The sequence below is a fragment of the Heliangelus exortis genome, chromosome 19 (assembly GCF_036169615.1).
Source record: "Heliangelus exortis chromosome 19, bHelExo1.hap1, whole genome shotgun sequence".
NCBI lineage: Eukaryota > Metazoa > Chordata > Aves > Apodiformes > Trochilidae > Heliangelus > Heliangelus exortis.
This window is the reverse complement of record NC_092440.1, coordinates 8,399,693-8,419,041: the sequence shown is the minus strand read 5'-3', so window position 1 is coordinate 8,419,041 and position 19,349 is coordinate 8,399,693. Positions and strand designations below refer to the sequence as shown.

The 19,349-nt window shown below is 37.0% G+C and overlaps 1 protein-coding gene across 8 annotated transcripts in view; it reads left to right on the top strand.

Moving 5' to 3' along the window:
• SFSWAP (splicing factor SWAP) overlaps positions 1-12,542 on the top strand; it is a 40,535-nt gene extending 27,993 nt beyond the window's left edge. For 5 of the 8 annotated variants that reach the window (XM_071763042.1, XM_071763036.1, XM_071763040.1 and 2 more), the window contains 6 exons: positions 978-1,243; positions 6,347-6,502; positions 7,839-7,964; positions 9,916-10,086; positions 10,683-10,755; positions 12,124-12,542. In XM_071763042.1, the coding sequence (XP_071619143.1) occupies positions 978-1,243; positions 6,347-6,502; positions 7,839-7,964; positions 9,916-10,086; positions 10,683-10,755; positions 12,124-12,189 (858 nt within the window). In that variant the 3' untranslated portion in view covers positions 12,190-12,542. Of the gene's footprint in view, positions 1-977; positions 1,244-6,215; positions 6,503-7,838; positions 7,965-9,915; positions 10,087-10,682; positions 10,756-12,123 lie in introns of those variants that run through there. The other 3 variants (XR_011729677.1, XM_071763037.1, XM_071763043.1) reach the window with 3 other exon arrangements.
• The last annotated feature ends 6,807 nt before the right edge of the window (positions 12,543-19,349 follow it).

Sequence of the window (19,349 nt, the reverse complement as noted above, 5' to 3'; positions counted from 1 at the left end):
ATTGTCCTAAACAAGGTTCTGAGCAGAATTCTCCCAGGTACAAGCTGATAATTTGAAAATTTCTTGGAGTATGGTCTATTTTGATTAACTGACTGCAGTCAGAATTACTCACTGAGCATGAACCTTGTGGATGGACCTGTTCTATCTTTAAGATAAATAATTTCTGTGATATTCCCAACCCTTCACATGCAAAACATTTCTTTGGCAAAGTACAGAAATAACTTGTATCAGCACTGTTTCACTTTGCTGTTTTTCTGGAGGTTGTGATCTAATCAGCACAGTTCAGGGATGAAAGTGACACTAAAACTTAACTTTGAATGTCAGTAGTTCCTGATTGTATTATCCTTTTTTAAATAAAAGGGATAAGTAGATAAAAAGGTGCCTGATGGTACTCATATTTTAGAATGTTTCTTTTAAAAACTAAAGATGAAAACTTTAGAACTATGTCCTAGTTAAGCTTCCAGTCTTACATGCATATCCTAACTTGGGTATGTGTCTTTGGGGAGCTGTATTGGCCTCCATTAAATACTACCAGATGCATGTTTTTGAAGATGTCAGCCTTACTTATGCACACTTTGGATAATACAGATGTAGCACTGTGAGGTTTTAAAGCATTCATGGGAGCTTATGTTGCTAGTGCTTTAACAACTACTTTCTTAAGATGCATTTCGTATGTTTTTGTGAGTCAAAAAATATAAAGCGCTTGTTATGTTTTATATTCCTTGCTTTTTTACTCATTATCCAGTGTTCTGCCAAAAAAAGTGTGTTGTATATTGTCAAGATTGCTGAGCAGGGTATCTTAAGCTTCTTTGCCAGCATGTGGGTGCATGTAGCATGCACAGGAGCAGGTGTAGCCCTATTTAGTGTAAAGGACTTTAGATGCTTATGTGTTTTCCACACTTACAGTGCTCTCTCAAATTAAAAATTGTCTTGGAAACTGAATGCTGTTTTTCATTTTCATTTACCTCTGATTTCAGAGTGTCCATAGTATACCATGTCCTGTGACTGCAGTCAGAACGTTACCCCCCTTGGAAGTTACACAAGCAGAAAGGCCTTCAAGCAAAAGCAGAGATCCTCCTAGGGATGAAGAAAAAGAAAAGAAAAGGAAAAAACACAAGAAAAGATCTCGGTCAAGATCTCGATCACCTTTCAAGTATCATTCATCATCTAAGTCCAGATCTAGATCCCATTCAAAAGCAAAGCACTCACTTCCCACTGCCTATAGAACTGTCAGACATTCAAGGTGGGTTTGGAAAGCAAATTTATTCTTTAGAGTCTGTGTGGTCTAACACTTCAAACATTTTTTGCACTTCTTCCATTATATAAGTGCCTTCATAGCCATTAGAGTGTGGTCACCTTGAAGACAGTAAATAAATAGCATCAAATGTGCAGGGTCTTCAAAAATAGTTTTAATGAAATAATGAATCATTCATGTCTAATTACATAGTGCAAAATTTGTACCCATAAGTCCTTTTAATTCTGGTCTGTGGAATACCTAAAGATAATACATCGGAATGTGATTGAAGCAAGAGGAAAACTTCTTAAAAAGTCTGTGGCTGGTGCTGGATTAAAGTAGCCAGACCAAATTAAGATGAGAAATAGAGGTAGAGAACCAGGTGGTGGAACAGCAAAGCTCAGAAAGAAAGAAAGCAGTTGAATAGCAAGTGAATAAAGTAAGAGGGATTAATGGAAGGACAGATATGACAGGAATCCAAACAGGATGAAAACAGAGTTCATGAGGAAGGGAGACCATAGAAGAATGTAACCCAGTGCAGTTAACTCTGTACTTAATTATTAATGAACTTAAATTCACTATATTAATTACCTAGCTATAGGACTGTTTATATTGCCTTAGATCTAAAACACTGGGTCTAGGCACCTCTGAAGTTTACTGTCTGTAAGATTTGACTTCTCTGAATGCCACTTAGCAGTCAGTAAGTCAGCTGGAAGGAGTTATTACTGAGCTTGCATTCTCTGGATCATGCTACAAAACAGTGTTCAAGTAACTTGCAGTTCCAACAAATTGTGTATATAAATACTACCATAGTAGTAACTATATGTGTATGTGATGCATGCAGAATTGTCCATTCCTTTATCTTTGTGGTTGTGCTTATGACATGCTTCTTCCTGAAAAACAGCCTCTAGCCCTTCCTGGCAGTGTGACCAAACTTCTCATATTTTGCTTGTGCAATTTTTTGTTTGTTTAACAAAGTGGCTAACTACACTAATATGAGTAAGTGTTAACAGCTTTTTATTTTATACTAGATTTTTGAAGTGAAATATAATGTCTTCAGCAATACTCTGCTGAAGACATCTCAGCATTTCAGAAGTGCCAGGAAGTAAAGGAACTGAAACAGTCAGTGTGACTTGCTGCTGACTGCCTTCAGTAGGTGGTCATGATGCTCTGTATTGCAAGGCACATTCCAAAATCCTGTGTGTCCTTCCTTTGCTCTGCTTACCAGTGTGTAAAGGGAATGATGCTGAATGAAGCTTCACTTGTTCAAGAAGTGAATGCAAGTCTTCCTTGGGGAAAGGGATCTTTTTCATCTTTTCAACTGCCTGTCAAGCCAAATGTTCACTTGAACCCCCTGTGTCACTTCGTCCCAGCTATGTTGCATATGTTTATCCATGATTTTTCTCATATATGGTGAAACCAAGAAGCAGCATCGTACTAATGATTAAAAAAAAATAAATAATCATCTGTGGTACCTTGAAAAGGACAAAGAATCATCTGAGAGGATCCTTACCAGTACTTGATTATGCTACACAATAGGATAAAGATAATCCTGTGTGTTGCATGGGTTTGTGTGAGGCAGTAAACAGATTAATGGGAGCTTGCAAGTTTGGTTTGATGTATACTGAGATACATCTTCAGTGACTTCAGAGGATAAGAGATCTGTTCATTACATATGTAGTGGATAGTCTCACTTATTTTGGTTTGTTTGGTGTGGTTTTTGGTGTCCATAGTTCAACTGGTGGAGAAATTACAGAGAAACCACCCAGAATAGTTATTCTACTGCAGCTAATCTTAGTGTGCCATCTTGAGAGTGTTTTCTGGCACAAATCAAGTAACAGGCATATAAAAGCCTTAACATCATGAATCAACACAACACCTGATTAAATCTGGTTGAATATTTCCTAGATGAGCTGTTGAATTCTGCAGCCTGAGAAGTCCAGTAGGCTTGATGCTGGCTAGCCTGAATTTTAAACTTGTTTCAGAACAGCTGCACCACATCTTACACTTAAAAGGTTTTGTACATTATAAAACTTGATAGAAGCTAGAGCTGAATGAGAAAGGACTTTATTAGGAGTTTAGAGGGTAGAATAAAAATTATTCAGAATTAAAAAAGAAAAGAAAAAGATACTGAGTTGGAATAACTGTTTGGGAAGACTGGAGGAAAATAAAATGAATCTTCATGTACACCAAAATAAAGAAGGAATAGAACATTCTTCTGCAGTCCTTGAGTTTAGGGATTTAAGTTGATACCAGAGAGACTAGAATGCTTTTCATACTGCCTCAGTGGTAAAGGTAGTTAATACATCTTGTGAATGCACCACTGTGGGAAATTTCTGTATCAAGAATTATAGTTCAGACAATAATTAATGGTCTTTTTTTTCTTAAGTATTTGCTAGCCTTGCCTTTCCAATTAGACTCCATGTGGTCCCATATTACACAACAAATTGTAATGATCAAAGGTTTGCTTTATTCAAGGTGTTGGTTAAGCCTTACCATACTCACTGTATTCCTAAAATTAACATGCTAAAGTTAATTAAGTGCTAAATTTCACTGGAACATCCCTATTTTGAATAACTGTGGTTTATTTGACTATCTCAGTCTAAAGTTTTATTTTTGGGATCTTGTTGCCTTATTTTATTCTAGTCAGAGTGAATATTCTGACCTACAAATCTAAATAGAAAGTAATTATTGACCCTCAGTAGTGGACTGGGAGAGCTGGAGTTTTACCTTTCTCTAGTAATTACTGCTTCAGTTCCTGTCAATCAAATAATTCAGAATAACAGCAAAGATACTTTTCTTAATAACAAACTTTCATAACCTTCTTAGAGAAGATCTTATTAGGTTTGAAATATCTGCACAGTGCAAACAAATATTTTGAATTTGGAGTTATTTAAACTATTACATTTAAATTAACTGACAGCTAAAAGAGGAGCTATGCTTATTTCATAATTTTTCATTAGACTTTGCTGCATTCAAGTGATAATGGATTTTAATCTCTAAACTAATGATGACCACTCAGCACATTCTCTGTATTTGCAGAACAGTCTTAAAACCTGAGATTTTCTGAGGTTTGCGTGTCGACATTAGTTGAGCTCCTGTTTGAAACCACTCTGAATAGTTCCTATTGTTTGGTGCTTATTAATCTTACTTTTTGAAAAAACATATTCCACCTTTACCATATAACTTACTGTGTCAAGTTAATAGGGAATGAGATGTGGGAAGTGAAGATAAACACAACAATTTGCAGTGACTTCTTTGTTCTTCATTCAAGCAATGTTCCATATACTTTCCAAGCTCTTCCTTTTTTGTTTGAACATCTTAATTTTCTTTTCCAAAGTAAGCATTGTCCTTAGAAATCTTGCAGATTAACTTTGCAATATAAGATGCAGCATATAATTTTATAGCACTTGTTTGTCTTTTTATTGTTAGAGGTCTAGAGACTCTGCTTCATTTAAAAGTAGTCTTTGGTGGTTAAGATACAGATTTTTTTTATTGTTGTGAAGTTTCTATATTTTCTAGTGCAACTTATGAAGTATTAAAGTTGAAAAAATCTCTTCAGATAACATGAAGTTGATTCAAAGCATGCTATGGGTATTCATTTTTCTTGGTAGCACAATCAAACCTCTCTTACAGAAACAAGTTTAAAAAGAAAAGGTAGCTATATAAGGAACATATATATATATATATTTGCTGAATTGTGGCACGTGGTGTGCTAACAACAGTTCTTTGTATAAATACGTGTTTATTTTCTGTAACCAAATTAGTCTCGTAAAGCTCCTGGTATTATACAGTTTTAATTCTAGACCAATATGACAGATTAAAGTTAAAACAAAAGTCCAAAAGTTTTATATTGTACTGTGGATTGCTTTGGAGGTGTCAGTCACTAAGATACAATGAGTTATTACAAAGAAGTAGCTAATGTGCAAGATGGGGCACATTTGATAAATCTGTCTTGGAAAACAAAGGCTTTGGTCCTGTTTGGTCATCTGTAGCAAATGCTTCATCAGTGTCTTTTTTTTTTTCTAATGGACTTCAGAGTATCACTGAGAAGTTGGATGAGAAATGTACCTGGAAGTGGTGATCTGGAAAGGGGTGCAGGTTGTTGGGTCACTGCATCTCCCAGTGGCTGTTCTAGCTGAGCAGTCAGGTTTGAGAGAGGGTTGGCAGGAACTGTAAACAGTGACCATGTTTATTTGTGTCTCCCTTTTCTATCAATAATACTTTGTAGTACCTGATGTAAGCTAATGATGTATTTGTGTGAGTGTGGTTTGTGTGTGTGAGAGGAAGGGAAGTGAGGCACCCACTGTGTACTGGGTGATTTAGTGATGTGCTGAAGTGAAATTTGGATGTTTGTTTTCAGCTAGGGATGGAAAGTCTGTACTTCTCTTTGTTACTATTTTTCTTTATATTGTCTAGTAATATTGCAGAACTAGGCCACCTAATTTATCCAGTCAATGAGTTCTAAATAACAATTAGTGGTGGCATACTTTATTAAGTTTGCTTTTCAGTAAGTGGGTAGGGTACAACTGTGTGTGAATGTTTGTGTGAGACCTTTGGCCTCAATATTAGGAATTCAAGAGACTTTAAAGTAGTTGTTCTTTAAAAAAGGTTGGTTGAGGGTTGTTTGGGTTTTTTGTCTCCTTCCAAACGGATTTTCTTACTGCTGAGGTAGTGTCCACATAGTTTTAATTCTTCTTTTGTAAAGAGACATGCCAAGCTTTGTAACCCTTTGAACTTTTGAGATCCTACTAAGCAGAAGTGATGTTGACTTTAAAGGGATAGAGCACCTTTTGAAATAAGTCTAATGAAATTGATAATCAATGTATTGCAGTAAAACTGTTAAGCTATTTTTAAACGTTTGAAGCCAATGGCCAAAGTTTTTAACATTTTGGTGTTTGGAAGAATGTTGTAGAACCACAAATGAGAGTTCATAAAAATGAAGCTAATGCCTTTTTCTTTCTGATTGGACTTTTTTTAGGCTGGTCCACATAGACATGTTTCACTAAGGTTCAGCTTTGGGTTGAGGGACTGAGCCTTTTCAGGATTCTAGTTAATACCAAAACTAGCACATTTTATTCTGAATGTGAAGTGTGTGCCTCCATATCACAGACTCACAGCATCCACAGGGACACTGAGCATGGAGCCGAGTCTGAGCAGCTCATCAGTGGCAGCAGCAACAGAGCGGGAAAATTATCAGGCAACTCCGACAACGAAAAGATTTGACTGCTGGAGCTCTTTTGAGGGAAATCCTGGTAAAATGTCAAGGTGTCTGACTGACCCCACACTTTTGAATCTGTTCTGTTTTGTTGCTTTTTTTTTTTTTTTTTCTTTTTTCCTTTTTTTTAATCTTTTTCAATAGCTTGGTAAATATCAGATTTTCTAAGTGACAAAGCAGTTAATTTGCAGCTCTTAACTGACAATGTGATTGCCTTTTTTTCATTTTCAGTTGATCTCTTTTGTTGTAGATTGTAAGAGAAATGGCTCAGGAATGTGTGTGTATATATATTATGTATATGGTGAGAGTCTGGAGAAGTTCAATGATTTCATAAATGGCTTGTCTTTTAGTCACTGCAAATTAGGTGTTTTGAAGAATATGAACGTTTACTATACATGGAGTGGAATACCTATAGAAGGGCTTTAAAATGATAAGTAAATAGAAGTAAATTTATTAGAACTATATACTTTAGTGAGAACAGAACTAACTGTTACTGTCAGTAATTTGGGGTGAATTTGGATTTGGGGTTTTTTCTTTCTTTTTTCCAAGCTGGAGCCCTGAATTGTCCCTTTCTCCATCTTCCTTCCTCCCTTCCATCTCTCAGGACTTTTCTTATCCCATTTTTTTGGTTATTAAGAAATGCTCAGGTTTTACTAGCACATGCTCTTAATTCCAAATCACAGACTTAAAAAATGGAGCTCTTATGTTGATCTCCGATCTTAACTGGGCATGATTTCTTTTTTCCCTCTTGATATCTATCTCTTTCTCACTTTCCTAGGAAAAAAATATCTCAAGTCAAAGTATTAGTGCCAAACAATGCTGACCATGGGTTGTTGGTCACTTGCACAGGTGAAAATATTGGCTGTTCTAGATTTATTCTGCAGTATCAGAGACAAAATTTCCTGGACTTGTCAGTGTTGGAGATGTGCTGAAAACAAAAACTTGTATTTATCTCTGTGATGCAACAGTTCTAAAAATATACCACTAATTTGAGAAGACAAGGTCAGGCCTGACAGTCGCAGGCTTTGAGCCAAATTGGGCTTCTGCATGCCAGCATTGGTGAACTCTTCCACAAAAGGTGACTGGGCTAAAGTAACTTTCCTGTCTACTAATGCAGAAGCTTGCATTAGAACACAATACCAAAAAATAATTGTCTTTTTTTCCCACTATTGGGAATGAAAGGCAATGGATAACTGCACCCTAAATGTCTTGGGTAAGAAGTATTTAGGCAGCTGACAAGTCTGGGAGACTAAATACCCCATGCTGATATAAAACAGGCATTTGAAGGGTGTTAGGTTGGCATTTGGTGACAACACAGTTCCACTGAAATAAAAATGATGACATAAGTCACAAAAAGCAAACTTTTGTATGTTTTTTCCTGCTCAGGTCACGATCGAGGTCACCCAGGAGAAGGACTCACACACCAGAAAGGAGGAGAGATGAGAGAAGTGTTCCTACAGCTTATAGGATAAGTAATAGTCCTGGAAATAGCAGGAAACGCCCACGTTCCAAGTAAGTCTACCTGGTCCTGGAGAAAGTTCTGTTCTGTTCAAATAATGTAAGATTTTAAACATTTTCTGATGTGTTGTATACTCCCAAGGTAGGTTTTTATGTTCTGGAGCTTTATTTTAGTAGACAAATACTTGTGTGGAGAAAAAGATGATAATATTAGAAGTGCTTCTTCCTCCATTCTTGCATATGTCTGAATACTATGTACAACCAAATCAGTGAAGGGTAGTACACTACTATCCCCAGGCTGTGAGAGTTCAGATTTTGTTTGGAATTTCTTATTTCCTTCTTGGTGGGTCATTTTCTCATGCTCTGCTTGAGGGGGGGCCAGAGCTTCACCCTCCTGTTGCAGCTGACCCCCCAAATGTGTGAAAAGGGAAGCCTGTGTTTGTACATCAACCAGTGCTATTATTATTATCTAAGCTTTTGCACAGTTCTAAACAGTTTTCTAAAAATGTAAAATTTATAAGACACATTCATTCAGCTGTTATGATGTTTGTTCATCATAATCTGAGATGAGAGGAAAAAAAACCTCCAGAAAACCTTACTGTAAAATATTCTTCATGTACACTGAATGTTTGCTGAAATTTTTAGAAGTTAAGTATGAAATGTGTTCATAGCTTGATTACATTATGATGTTTTAAGAAACTGAGCAGTTACAGTACATGATTAGCTACTCAAGGAATAACAACCAACTTTGTAGCTGATGTTTTTTGCATATATATGAGAGTGTTAGAGGCTAGTAGAGTGGTGGGGTTTTTCTTTTGGTACTGATTACACAAGAAAAATGTAAGGAAGTTTGGCAGCTTTAAGTCTTGAATATTGACTTCTTTATGAAAATCAGGTATTTGAATGATAAAATCTGAGCATCTGTGCCATAAATTGTTTATAGGGAATTTAATGTTAAAGCTGCTTAGCAGATTCCTAAGAAAAACAAAGTAAAGGAATCAATAATGTGATACTTAAAAAATTACTTGAAGTTTTACAGTGCTTAACATGTTCTAGAAGCTTTAACATTTTTCTGAATAGACTTCTAGAAGTGCATGGTAGAGAGAGAGATGAGAAATTGCCTAACTCTAATGAAGGCATTATTCTAGTAATTCTAATTACAATAATGTCAGTACTGGTATGCAAATCATACAAACATAAATTCATAACCATATATAAAAATCTTTATAGTTCTATCTCTAGTATATTACTAAATGAATTCTCTTTGAGCTTAATTCTGCATATGAGGAGGCTCCCTGTTTTCCCCTTCAGGTACACATAAATCCTTTGTTCCTGTGCTCAAAGGGACAAAAATTTGTGTAACTTATTTCCAAGTCATAAGCAGTTTGTATTTAAAACATGTTGCTAGGTCTAGGTTTGTTTGGGTGGCATAGGATAGCTTGTTTACAAGTTTGAGACTGATTTCTTTCATTATATATTGAGAAGGGGGTAATTTCTTTTTAAAAAGCAAACCAACAAACTGTCTTGCCTTACAGATCATTTGCACAGCTACGATCTATGATTTGTTCCTTTATGACCTAGGAAAATTTTAAGGGATATAAACTTTTAAATTTCTCATTATATTCTAAGTCTGTTGTCCTTTGGGAAAGAACTTCCCTCTAGCAAAGTTATGCTGCAAGTCTCCAATGAGAGACTTTTTGTTTTCATCTTTTAAACTGCCAGCTACTAGCCAATAATTCCTGTGTACCCATGAAGCAGCATTCCAAGTCAGAACCTCCGGTGCTGGTAGTTGCATAATGTAATGTGATGTGATAAAAAGAATAAAAAAGTTATTTTGCACACCATAAAAGTGCCTTATTGGGGCAGGACTCTACTGCTTGCTGAATGCATGTGAAGTATCCTATGGAAGAGGGTTGCATAATCTTTAAGAACAGTGAAAAGTCTTCACCTGAGTTAGTGTAGTACTGCTTGAAATATCCTTCAATAAAATATTTTCTTCTCACAGAAGTCCCCATGAAAAGAAGAAGAAGAGGAGGTCTAGATCACGTACCAAGTCCAAAGCCAGGTCTCCTTCACCATCCATGTCACCAGGCAGACCATCCACACACAAAAATTCCATACATTCAGCTAGTGTCTCTCCTGTGGAGAGCAGGGAATCCAGCCAGGAACGCTCCAGGTTATTTGCTCTTCTACTCTTTATCAGTATCCTGGTGGTTGTTGACTGCCAGGGTGTCTCTTAACCTTACCTGTGTGATGGGGATTTCTGGGTGTGTGTAATGTGTGCAGATTGAAACCAGGAGACACTGGGAGGGACAGCACTGTGTGCAGCAGTCTGGTGAAGACCTGGGATCCCTGTTGCCTCCTCCACAAACTCTTAGAGTAGAACTGGTGCAGAAAATTCTGCAGCATAATTCTAAACTAGAAATTGGTAACTCAAAAAATGGATAAAGGCTTTAAATTTGAATTTGAATAGAGATTGAATTGCAATGTCTGTGCAAGATTCATCATTAAATTATTTTTACACTATATAGAACAGTCCAGTTAAAAATTCCAGGGCTGTTGTTCATACTTCTCTGTATCATTTGTACAAGGCACTCCTCTAATTATGACTTATTATGGCTTCTTGTTGACTGAGAGAGCTGTTGACTAATAGTCAACATAATAACAGTCAGCAATTGAGTATGAGACTTGAACATTAAAACCTAAAATTGTGATGGTGAGTAGAATGCATTTATAAAACTTTTATTATAAATTCTACTTTCACTTTTTTAGGGGAGTTTCTCAGGAAAAAGATGGCCAAATCTCTTCAGCAATTGTGTCTTCAGTGCAGAGTAAAATCACTCAGGTATGAGTAAACAAATTTAGAGTATGTGCTCTAATTTGGTGTGTTCCTCATATTGTTTTCTTCTCTTGCTATGTTGTAGAGTCATGTTTGTTGTCATTTTTAATCTGTTTGCTTAAGAGAAAAGCAATTTTGTTGCTTCTCTAGCTACTATCCTTTCAAGTTTACTCAAGCCTTTCAAGACTAAAGCTAAATTCATAAGATGCAGTATATGAAGACTTTAAAACCTTATGCCACTCCCACAAAGGTGGTTGGTTAATGTATTTCTTGAGTTAAATATAGCTTGTGGCATAGTATTTGATAGTTTCACATTAATCTGCTTGATTTTAGCACAGTTGCAAGATGAGGGATGATTACTGTATTAAAATACAATTTTTAGTTACTACTTTCAAAAAGTAAATAAGAGGGATGAAACTTTTGTGAATTTGCAAGATATTTCCCAGCCTTGATTAGTTTATCTTTAATGGCTCAGAGAAATGTAATTTAACTAATTATTAGTAAGGTTATTTTGCTGCCAGTGTGCTGACTGATCCTGGCCAATTGAGTTTCATTTCTCATTCAGATCCTTCCATCTCTAAAGTGGAATTATAATGCTAACTTTCCCTATGAAGTGTTTTGAGAGATTCAGATGAAAAAGGCTTTAAAAGAACTAAGGATTCATTTATATTGCATTTGTTGCATAAATGTTTTAAGTAATTTTAATTCATTACTGATACTCACTTTTTGTTTTGTCATCCTTTTTTGCAACACAATTACTCAATGCTGTTTACATTAAATTTCATTTCCTTTTATAATGCTGCTCCCACTGGAACACTCAAACAAGACTGAGATCTGCTATTTGGTTTCACAACAGTCTTAATCTTTCAGTCTCTGTGAGATGTGAAAATACCACTGCTATGTGAATTTTTGGCTCAGGTTTACAAAGTAAAGGAAAAAAAAGCTTTCTGCTATAGAGTAGTTATTAATATTCTCCTCTTAGCAGCTAACTTTGTTTTTTCTTTCTTCTTCTGTTTTGTTTGGTTTGGGTTTTTTTTTAACCTTCAGTGGTTAGTAGTTGTTCTTTCATTACAATTTTTGAAGATCCCATCATAGTTTCTGTCTATTTCAGCTGCCTCAATTTCTGTGTTTTGTCATTTAAAAATTGCTACATATGTATGCACTGTAGTAAAACCAGACATTGTTTGCTGTTATAGGCCTTTTCTCCAAATTATTTCACATGTAGCCTAACATCTCTCAGTGTCTGATGATCATAAGTCTGTGTATGGAACTGGAGCACAAGCCAACCTTTTCAAGCAGGTTTTTTGCAATCATGTACTTCAGCTCTGTTCAAAGCCTGGACATGTCTGAGCATTTTCCTTTTATTTTCTGCAGGATCTTATGGCCAAAGTGAGAGCAATGCTTGCAGCTTCCAAAAACATACAAACTAGTGCCTCCTGAGACCTGTTGAACTGGCCCTCAAGAAATTGTGTGAAAAAGAACAATATTAAAAAAAACTGCCTCATCTCAAATGTACAGCTGAGCTTAGCTCACTTGGTTCACAGCTCGTCTAATATTACCAGAAGTCAAGGAGCTAAAACCTTTCTTTCTGTACAGAAGTGTCTCCTGGAAACTTCATTAAACTTTTTCAGCCAGAATTATCTTTGGAAAGATTTTGGTTTTTGTAAATTGATTTTTTGACTAATTCTTCAGTAACATTTTATGATCAGCAGTCTATATGTGTATATTTGTAAATACCATGTTTCTGTGAAAGAAGTATGAAACAATAATAAAGAAGGAAACATCTTTCATTAGCTAGAGTTCTTGTGGAGTCCTTACTTGTCTGGGGGTGACTTGTTACAAATTAATTTTCTTTACTGCTTTCTCCTTTTTAAAAAAACAACTTCTAGCCTGTCTGACCACCTTAAGCTGAGGTATACTTTTACATGCAGAACAATCAAAGAAAAATGCTTGTTTGTAGGATGTTAGTGGCCAGTTTTTGAACAAGGGACATGTTTTTCTATCCATCATCTGGAAATATCTCTAAGCCTCCATTAGAGTAGCTGACCTTTTGAAGTCAATAATTAATGGTCAGTATGTGCCCTGTTCTTTCTAGTTAGCTACAAAAAGCATAATATATTTTTGTGGTTATTCAGCAGGCAGACTTTGCCATCATTCCTCAGGTTTACCTGCTTACATGCAGTTGAGAAAGAGTCCTATTAACTTATGTTTTACTGACCATTAACCAGCTAACACTTTTTAGAAAGTTTGTGACCTCAGTGTAATTGCACATTTGTCTATTATGCACTTTTTTTTTTGGTACACTGAGACTATTTAAATTTTTAATTGAAAAATCCTTAAAGTAAGTACGGTAGTTGGTGTATTCAGCAGTGCCCTAATTGGCAGTTATCTGATTTCATAAAGAGTGGAATCAGGGCTTTTAATGACCCCTGAAAAACTCTGACCTATAATCAGGTAGATTGTGGCTATAGTGACTCATTATCTAATTTTCTCAAATTTTAGACAGAGGAGGTGGAGGTTCGAAATGGATTAGAGAAATTAATGTGGTAAAGTCTGTGCTTACTCATAGAGTAGTTAGTAACTTAACTACATAGAACTACACAGATTAATAACTCCAAAGCAAAATCTTTTTGTTCAAAGCATGGGGAGGAGAAACATGTTGGTACAGGTCAAGCTTTTAGTAACATGATGATTAAAATGGAGTTGGTGTGGCACTTGCTGTTGCTCACTTGAAATGGGAGAACAATACTTAAACTACTGGAAACATTGATCAGTTGGGTTTCTTTTCAGTTTTTGGCCAGTAATAATTAGTAGAGTTTACATATAAAATGCTGTGTCTCATACAGAGAAATGCCATTTTGCACATACATTGAGATGAAACAGAGCCATCTTAAATGGTAATATAGAATCATGTTATCCACCATTTCCCTAATTATTTCAAAGTTATATATAATGTTTTAACTGGAACAAGAATCACTTTCAACCAGTGTGGAGAGAACATTTTCTCTTTATGTGTTGATGAAACAGTATTTACTTAGTAGAGACAGTGATAAAAAGGACATAAAGTAAATTTTGTAGGCAGGCAGCTGCTGTAGATTGTTTTGCAATGTTAAATTTACAGCAGGCTTATTTTTCCCTCCTAAATGGAGTCAAAAGTCTCACCATGGCTAAATAATTGGCAGCTTGGATGCCAGTTGTTTGTCATGTAATAGGAAAAAAAGCCCAACCCTGATAAAAGAGACTGGGCAGCTTGTTTTGCTGCTGCTTTGCAGATTTATTCTCTTTGGAAGATTGTTTCTTCTTAAAATATTTTCCCTGTCTGTGAGCAAGTATATATTTTTTTTCTTTTCTTTGTTACTCCCTTTTGTGATATGAAGTGAGATGGAGCATTTAGCTTCAGGAAAATTTAAATTAAACTACATTTTTATACACTTTTCATCGTTTATTGAGTTTGTTTGCATTTAGCTCTCTCTTGCGGGTAGTTGTATTCTCCAGAATTTAAAAAGTTGTAATGTTTTTATTGTCATTTTTTTTCTCTTTTCAATCAGACTGGACATTTTCACCATACTGCAGGGACTCCAGCTGCTTTACCAGAATAATTTATTTTTGTGTGCACCCACATTTAGAAATTGTTGCTGCTTTTTAGGTCTTCACAGGCACTAGCTGTGTGGTAGCTGCTTGTAAATACAGCATGGAGCTGGTGATATATTTAGTACAATTTCTGGTGTCCAATGTAACAGGACAGCTCCTGGTGATTGGGGTGGTTGTTTGGCATTGAACAATTTGGCTGTCAAGAAGCAGGTGTGTGTGTTCTTGGCACTGGTCCTGATTTCACATCTATTTCTATCTGCAATTCTGTATCACAACATTTTGTTTGCCACCAGTTTTGGTGTGTAGGCTTTCTCACTTGCAGACTTGATTTATTGGAGGCAAAGCCATACTTCCCATTCTTCAATGGCACAGCAAATGTCAATATGTAGAATTAATGTTTTCTTGGATTTAGGGCAATGTCTATTAAGTTTTGTGGAGAAATTGTATCAGGAAGTCCTATTTAATTACATTTCTACTTAATTACATTGTGTTTAGCATCTATTCCTCTTCTCCGATCTCTCTCCAGCAACCAATTATATGAAGCAAAGAAGCAAAAGACCTGTGAATTGAGGTTAGTAAAAGACTACAACCTCTTGCTTACTAATTTTCCTTTTGCCTCATGAACTGAAAGCATGAAATGCAGCAATGCACAGATCTAACATTTTAATCTCATAAATTAACCTGGCTATAACTATGAAAATTTGTTTGAAATTCCCCTATAAAAAGCTTTTACAAGTTGAAAGCTTGGCGTTTGAAAATTTTATCAGTTGTGATTTAAATATGAACACGATCTGAATGTTTTGCTTTGCTTTAGACAGGTCCTTTCAGTACCAAAAGTGTATTTTGGTTAAGTATTACATATAAGAGGGAAAGGCTTTATTGGAGCAGTTGATTAGATATTTAGATAGATAGTTAGATATTTTTTTCTTTTCTTTTATTGGAGCAGTTGACTAGAAATTAATACCTGTCTACTATCTAATTAGGCTTCAGTCTTTCTGTTGGTCAAGTGGTGTGGTATTGCTTTTGTTATTCTGTTTGAACCATGAAAAGATTCTTGATAATTCTTGATGCAAACCATGTCTTTGATTTGTGCCTTTATTTTCCCCACTCTGCGTTACATCAGGTGAGTCTTAAGTGTGGATATATCCTACTGGATTTTGTATAATCCTAAAGCAAGTTCCGACTGTTAATAACAAATCCATGTTTTCCTTCCTGTTAACTTGAAACTTCTGTTGTGATAACTTAATATCTTATAATTTGAATGAAAATTGGAATCTCATGGCAACTATTAATCCTGAGCACATAGCATGACAAACATTATGAAAAGCTCTGCTGGACCATTTTAAAACTGATGCTGATAATCTGCTATTTTTGGATCCCTGCCATACTCTCCTCAGGAGATGTGCTGTGCCTTTTTTCTGATAAGGACAAAATGGCTGCACATCTAGATGCATGCTGACAAACTCATTTTTCTCTTTAGTCCGAGTATTAAACTGTTGATCTCTAAATAGAAAGTGTGATGACTTGGTGATGATACTTGACAGTGTTATAAATACAGCTGCCTGATAGAGCAATAGAAATTCCAGTATGCAAGACTGGAGAAGATGCTGACTTCCCCAAGCAGCACAGAGTGGCAGATACCATCCAGTACCTTAGTGAAACTGATGTCAAAATAAATCCTAAGGATGTATTCTGCCAGGGAGAAGTCCCCTAGATGCCCTAGATTTCTTCTGTTAAAAAGTGACTTCTGCAGTTTCTCATTAAAATGCAATCCAAAAATGTTAATCTGAAACTTGGTTTATTAGGATGTAGTAGCCTTGGTGATGGTAGGACTGTCAAATTTTTTCTCTTGCTTGTTACGACAGCTTTTTTTCCTTCAGAAATGCCAAGGCTTAGATAAAAATAACCTCAGTTCTGTTCAAATCACAGGTCAGAAGAGTTTGGTATCACAAGGAAGGAAATAAAAGTAATCTGTAATCTCCTTCTTTCTGAAGCTCTAATAATCAGATTCATTTTCTAAGGAAAAATGGAAAGAACTGAAGAAAAGATTAATATTTTTCCACCTTGAGTAAGTGTGCAAAGACATTTGGCCTTAAACTTTTGTGACAATGACAATCAGAAGTGTTGTGCCCACAGGTTTTTTCAGTGCCTGAGCTTATGCACAGTGAAGATTGGAAATATCCAAGTACAACAATGTAAAGATTTTATCAAAATCCAAAGATGTTGCCCTAAAAAAATGTTGGGATGGGTGAAGCCCATGTTACAGTGGCAGCAGTAAGCTGTCTGCTACAAGAAACTTGGAAAGCTGTGTGGCCTTGGCCTCACTTAAAAACCTTCTCCCAGTGGATATTTAACACAGAGCAAAAAGGCAACTGCACTGGAGGTGTGTTCCTAGCCAGAAACCTCTTATTCCCTTGGATTCTTGTGGTATTTAAGTGTGGTGATATAATAATGACAGAGGACTAAAGATTCTTTAGATGCCCCAATCTGTTACTTTGTATTCCCAGAACAAAATATTTCATGTATTTGCATAAGAAGGCAGCAATTCCCTCAGCTGAATTGTGAAAGCTTTTGAGTTTGTAAGTTAACAGTTGTGTCAGAATTGCCATTGCAAGGAGAGAATAGATGAGCATCATTCTTTTGTGCAAGTCCCTTATCTGTTTGGGTTCACACTGTCCCTGTGAGTTGTGCCCCAGTTTCTCAGTGGGAAGGCATTTCCAGCTGATTCCTCTTCTTTCTGTCAGAGCCCTGAACTCAGTTGCAATCCTCAGGGGGCTGCAGCAGCCTCAAGTGGGACCTTCACCCCCAGGCTCTGGCTGGAAGATCCCTTTCAGCTCAGCACCTTTGCTCTCTGCTGAGCTGGCTCTAGGTGTGTTCATGTCTCCAGGTCCATGACAGCCTCTGCCTGCCTGTGGACCTTGTTCACCAGGACCTTGAATACCACAGAGTGACTTTCCAGCTTCACCCTTGTCACCCTACACCTGGCTGGTGCCTGGATTTTGGGCTGATGCCAGCTCTGCTGCAGGGTCTGTCCTGCTCACTCAGGTACCATGAGGTTGTGCTGGAGACCCCACTGCCAAGAAATCCCTGTGCTTTAAACCTTTCTCCATCTTCAGTTGCTTTTTGTGCTCCTTCAAAGCTTGTCTGATTATTTTTTTTAATCAGGGAATGGTATAAACTGACAGCCCCAAGCTGTCATTGCACACAAAAACGTTGTAAGATTTGTATCTATTACTCTTGCAGAAGGAGCAGGTTAAATTCCTGCAGTTTGTAATCCCCCATTGGAACCAGTACTGGGTAATGACTTCAGTGGTCTCACACTTGGCAAAAATTTAACATATTTCTCTCAACCTTCCCTACAACTATTTCTATTTTAAGGCTTTTTAGATAAAGAGATGAAGTGGACAAAGAGTGATGTGGTATGTTAAATTTAAAGAGAACACTGTAAAAATGAGTGAGCTATGCTGGCAGAGCTGATGGCACTTGTCCAGTGTTCCTCAAGTGGCACAGAGCCCTTCAGTCACTTTGACAACCTCCTGGTTTTGATGTCACTGAACGGTGTCTGAGCATGGGTGCAATATGTGGCAGTGAAAAACTGTTGTTCTTAAACTGTGACAGGGAAAATTTGCTGGATTTTAAGGCCAGTGCGAGGTTACCTACGAGTGAAGTCTCAAATCTTTATGGACAGAAGCAATTCCATGTTTCCTTCCCAGGATAATGACTGCTTTCCATGGAGCCGAGGCAGCGTGCAATCAGACCTCTTGCTTTACAGAAATGATTGAGCTGCTGGCCTTCAAAATCACTGAATTTCCTTCCTCCTTTTGACAATCCTCCAGGCCCAATGTAGGAGTCATGATTTAGGAAAGGTAGGAACATGCATTCTGTAACAGCTAAACCCAGGGAGGTTCTTTTTTGTAAAGGGCAAACGGGTTGAATGTAATTTTATAAGGAGAGTTTTGCTTTAATGGTCTGTTTCTCTGAGGCAATAAGCTGTGTACTCTTTGCTGTGGATGTGGGTGACATCTCACAGAGAGATAGAAAGAGAAACAACTATTGAGGGGGGTGAGAGACCTTTGTCCTGTGGGCTGGCTGCTGAGGATGAGGCAGGGGAGCCCTGGGTTTCCCAGCTGCTCAGCTTAGCCTCCCTGTCTTGCTGCATATGGTGTGCTGAAGTTTGCACCATCAGAGGAACTCTGAAATGTTGCTGACAGTTCAGTGTTGTGTCCCTGACTTCTGCAATGTAGCAGGAAAATACTGAGAACAAAAGTGGTGATCCTATTCAAGCCACAGGAAAGCAAAGGACATCAACTGTTCTATGAAAAAAGGAATATTCTTTGCCCTTATGCTTGAAGAATATACAGATACAGTAAATACTGCTATTTAGCCTTAAGTAATGGTCATGTTGTGGGAAATCTTTGATCTTCCCTGCCTGCATGGGAAGAGAGAACAGAATCTATTCTAAGGGTCAATAAAAATCATGTGCAGATTTTGAAATGGCAGCAATAGCTTCAAATGAGTGTGACAGCTTGCACATGGACACTTGTTCAGGTAAATATAGCTTAGATCCCAGAGCTGGCATCCTTCAGGAACTCAAGACCATGGGCAAATTGAACCAAGTAGGATGATGCCCAGTTTCAGCTGCAGTTCAAGATTATTCTGCTGATTGTAAAAGCAAGGTCAGTATCTAGCAATAGATGTAGTTTGTATTTCACTGTGTTTGGCTCAGACTTAGTGATGTGCTTTCTCATTTGTGAGGAGAGCAGGAGGAGAACAGTACCATGATTTAGTGTGTCCACAGCTTTGAGAACTGAGATGTGAAAAACTGAGTGGTAAGAAATTAACAACTTGGCTGAGACAGCCATGACAGATGAGTGAAAATGAATTGAAATATCAAACTAAGTCTTTATTTATGTCACTGTACAGCTAAAACCAGTAGTAGGTGCATGGGTGAGAGGCCACCTGGGGAGCTATTCCTCCATTGCCAGTGATCTGTAGCTAGGGCTGAAAGT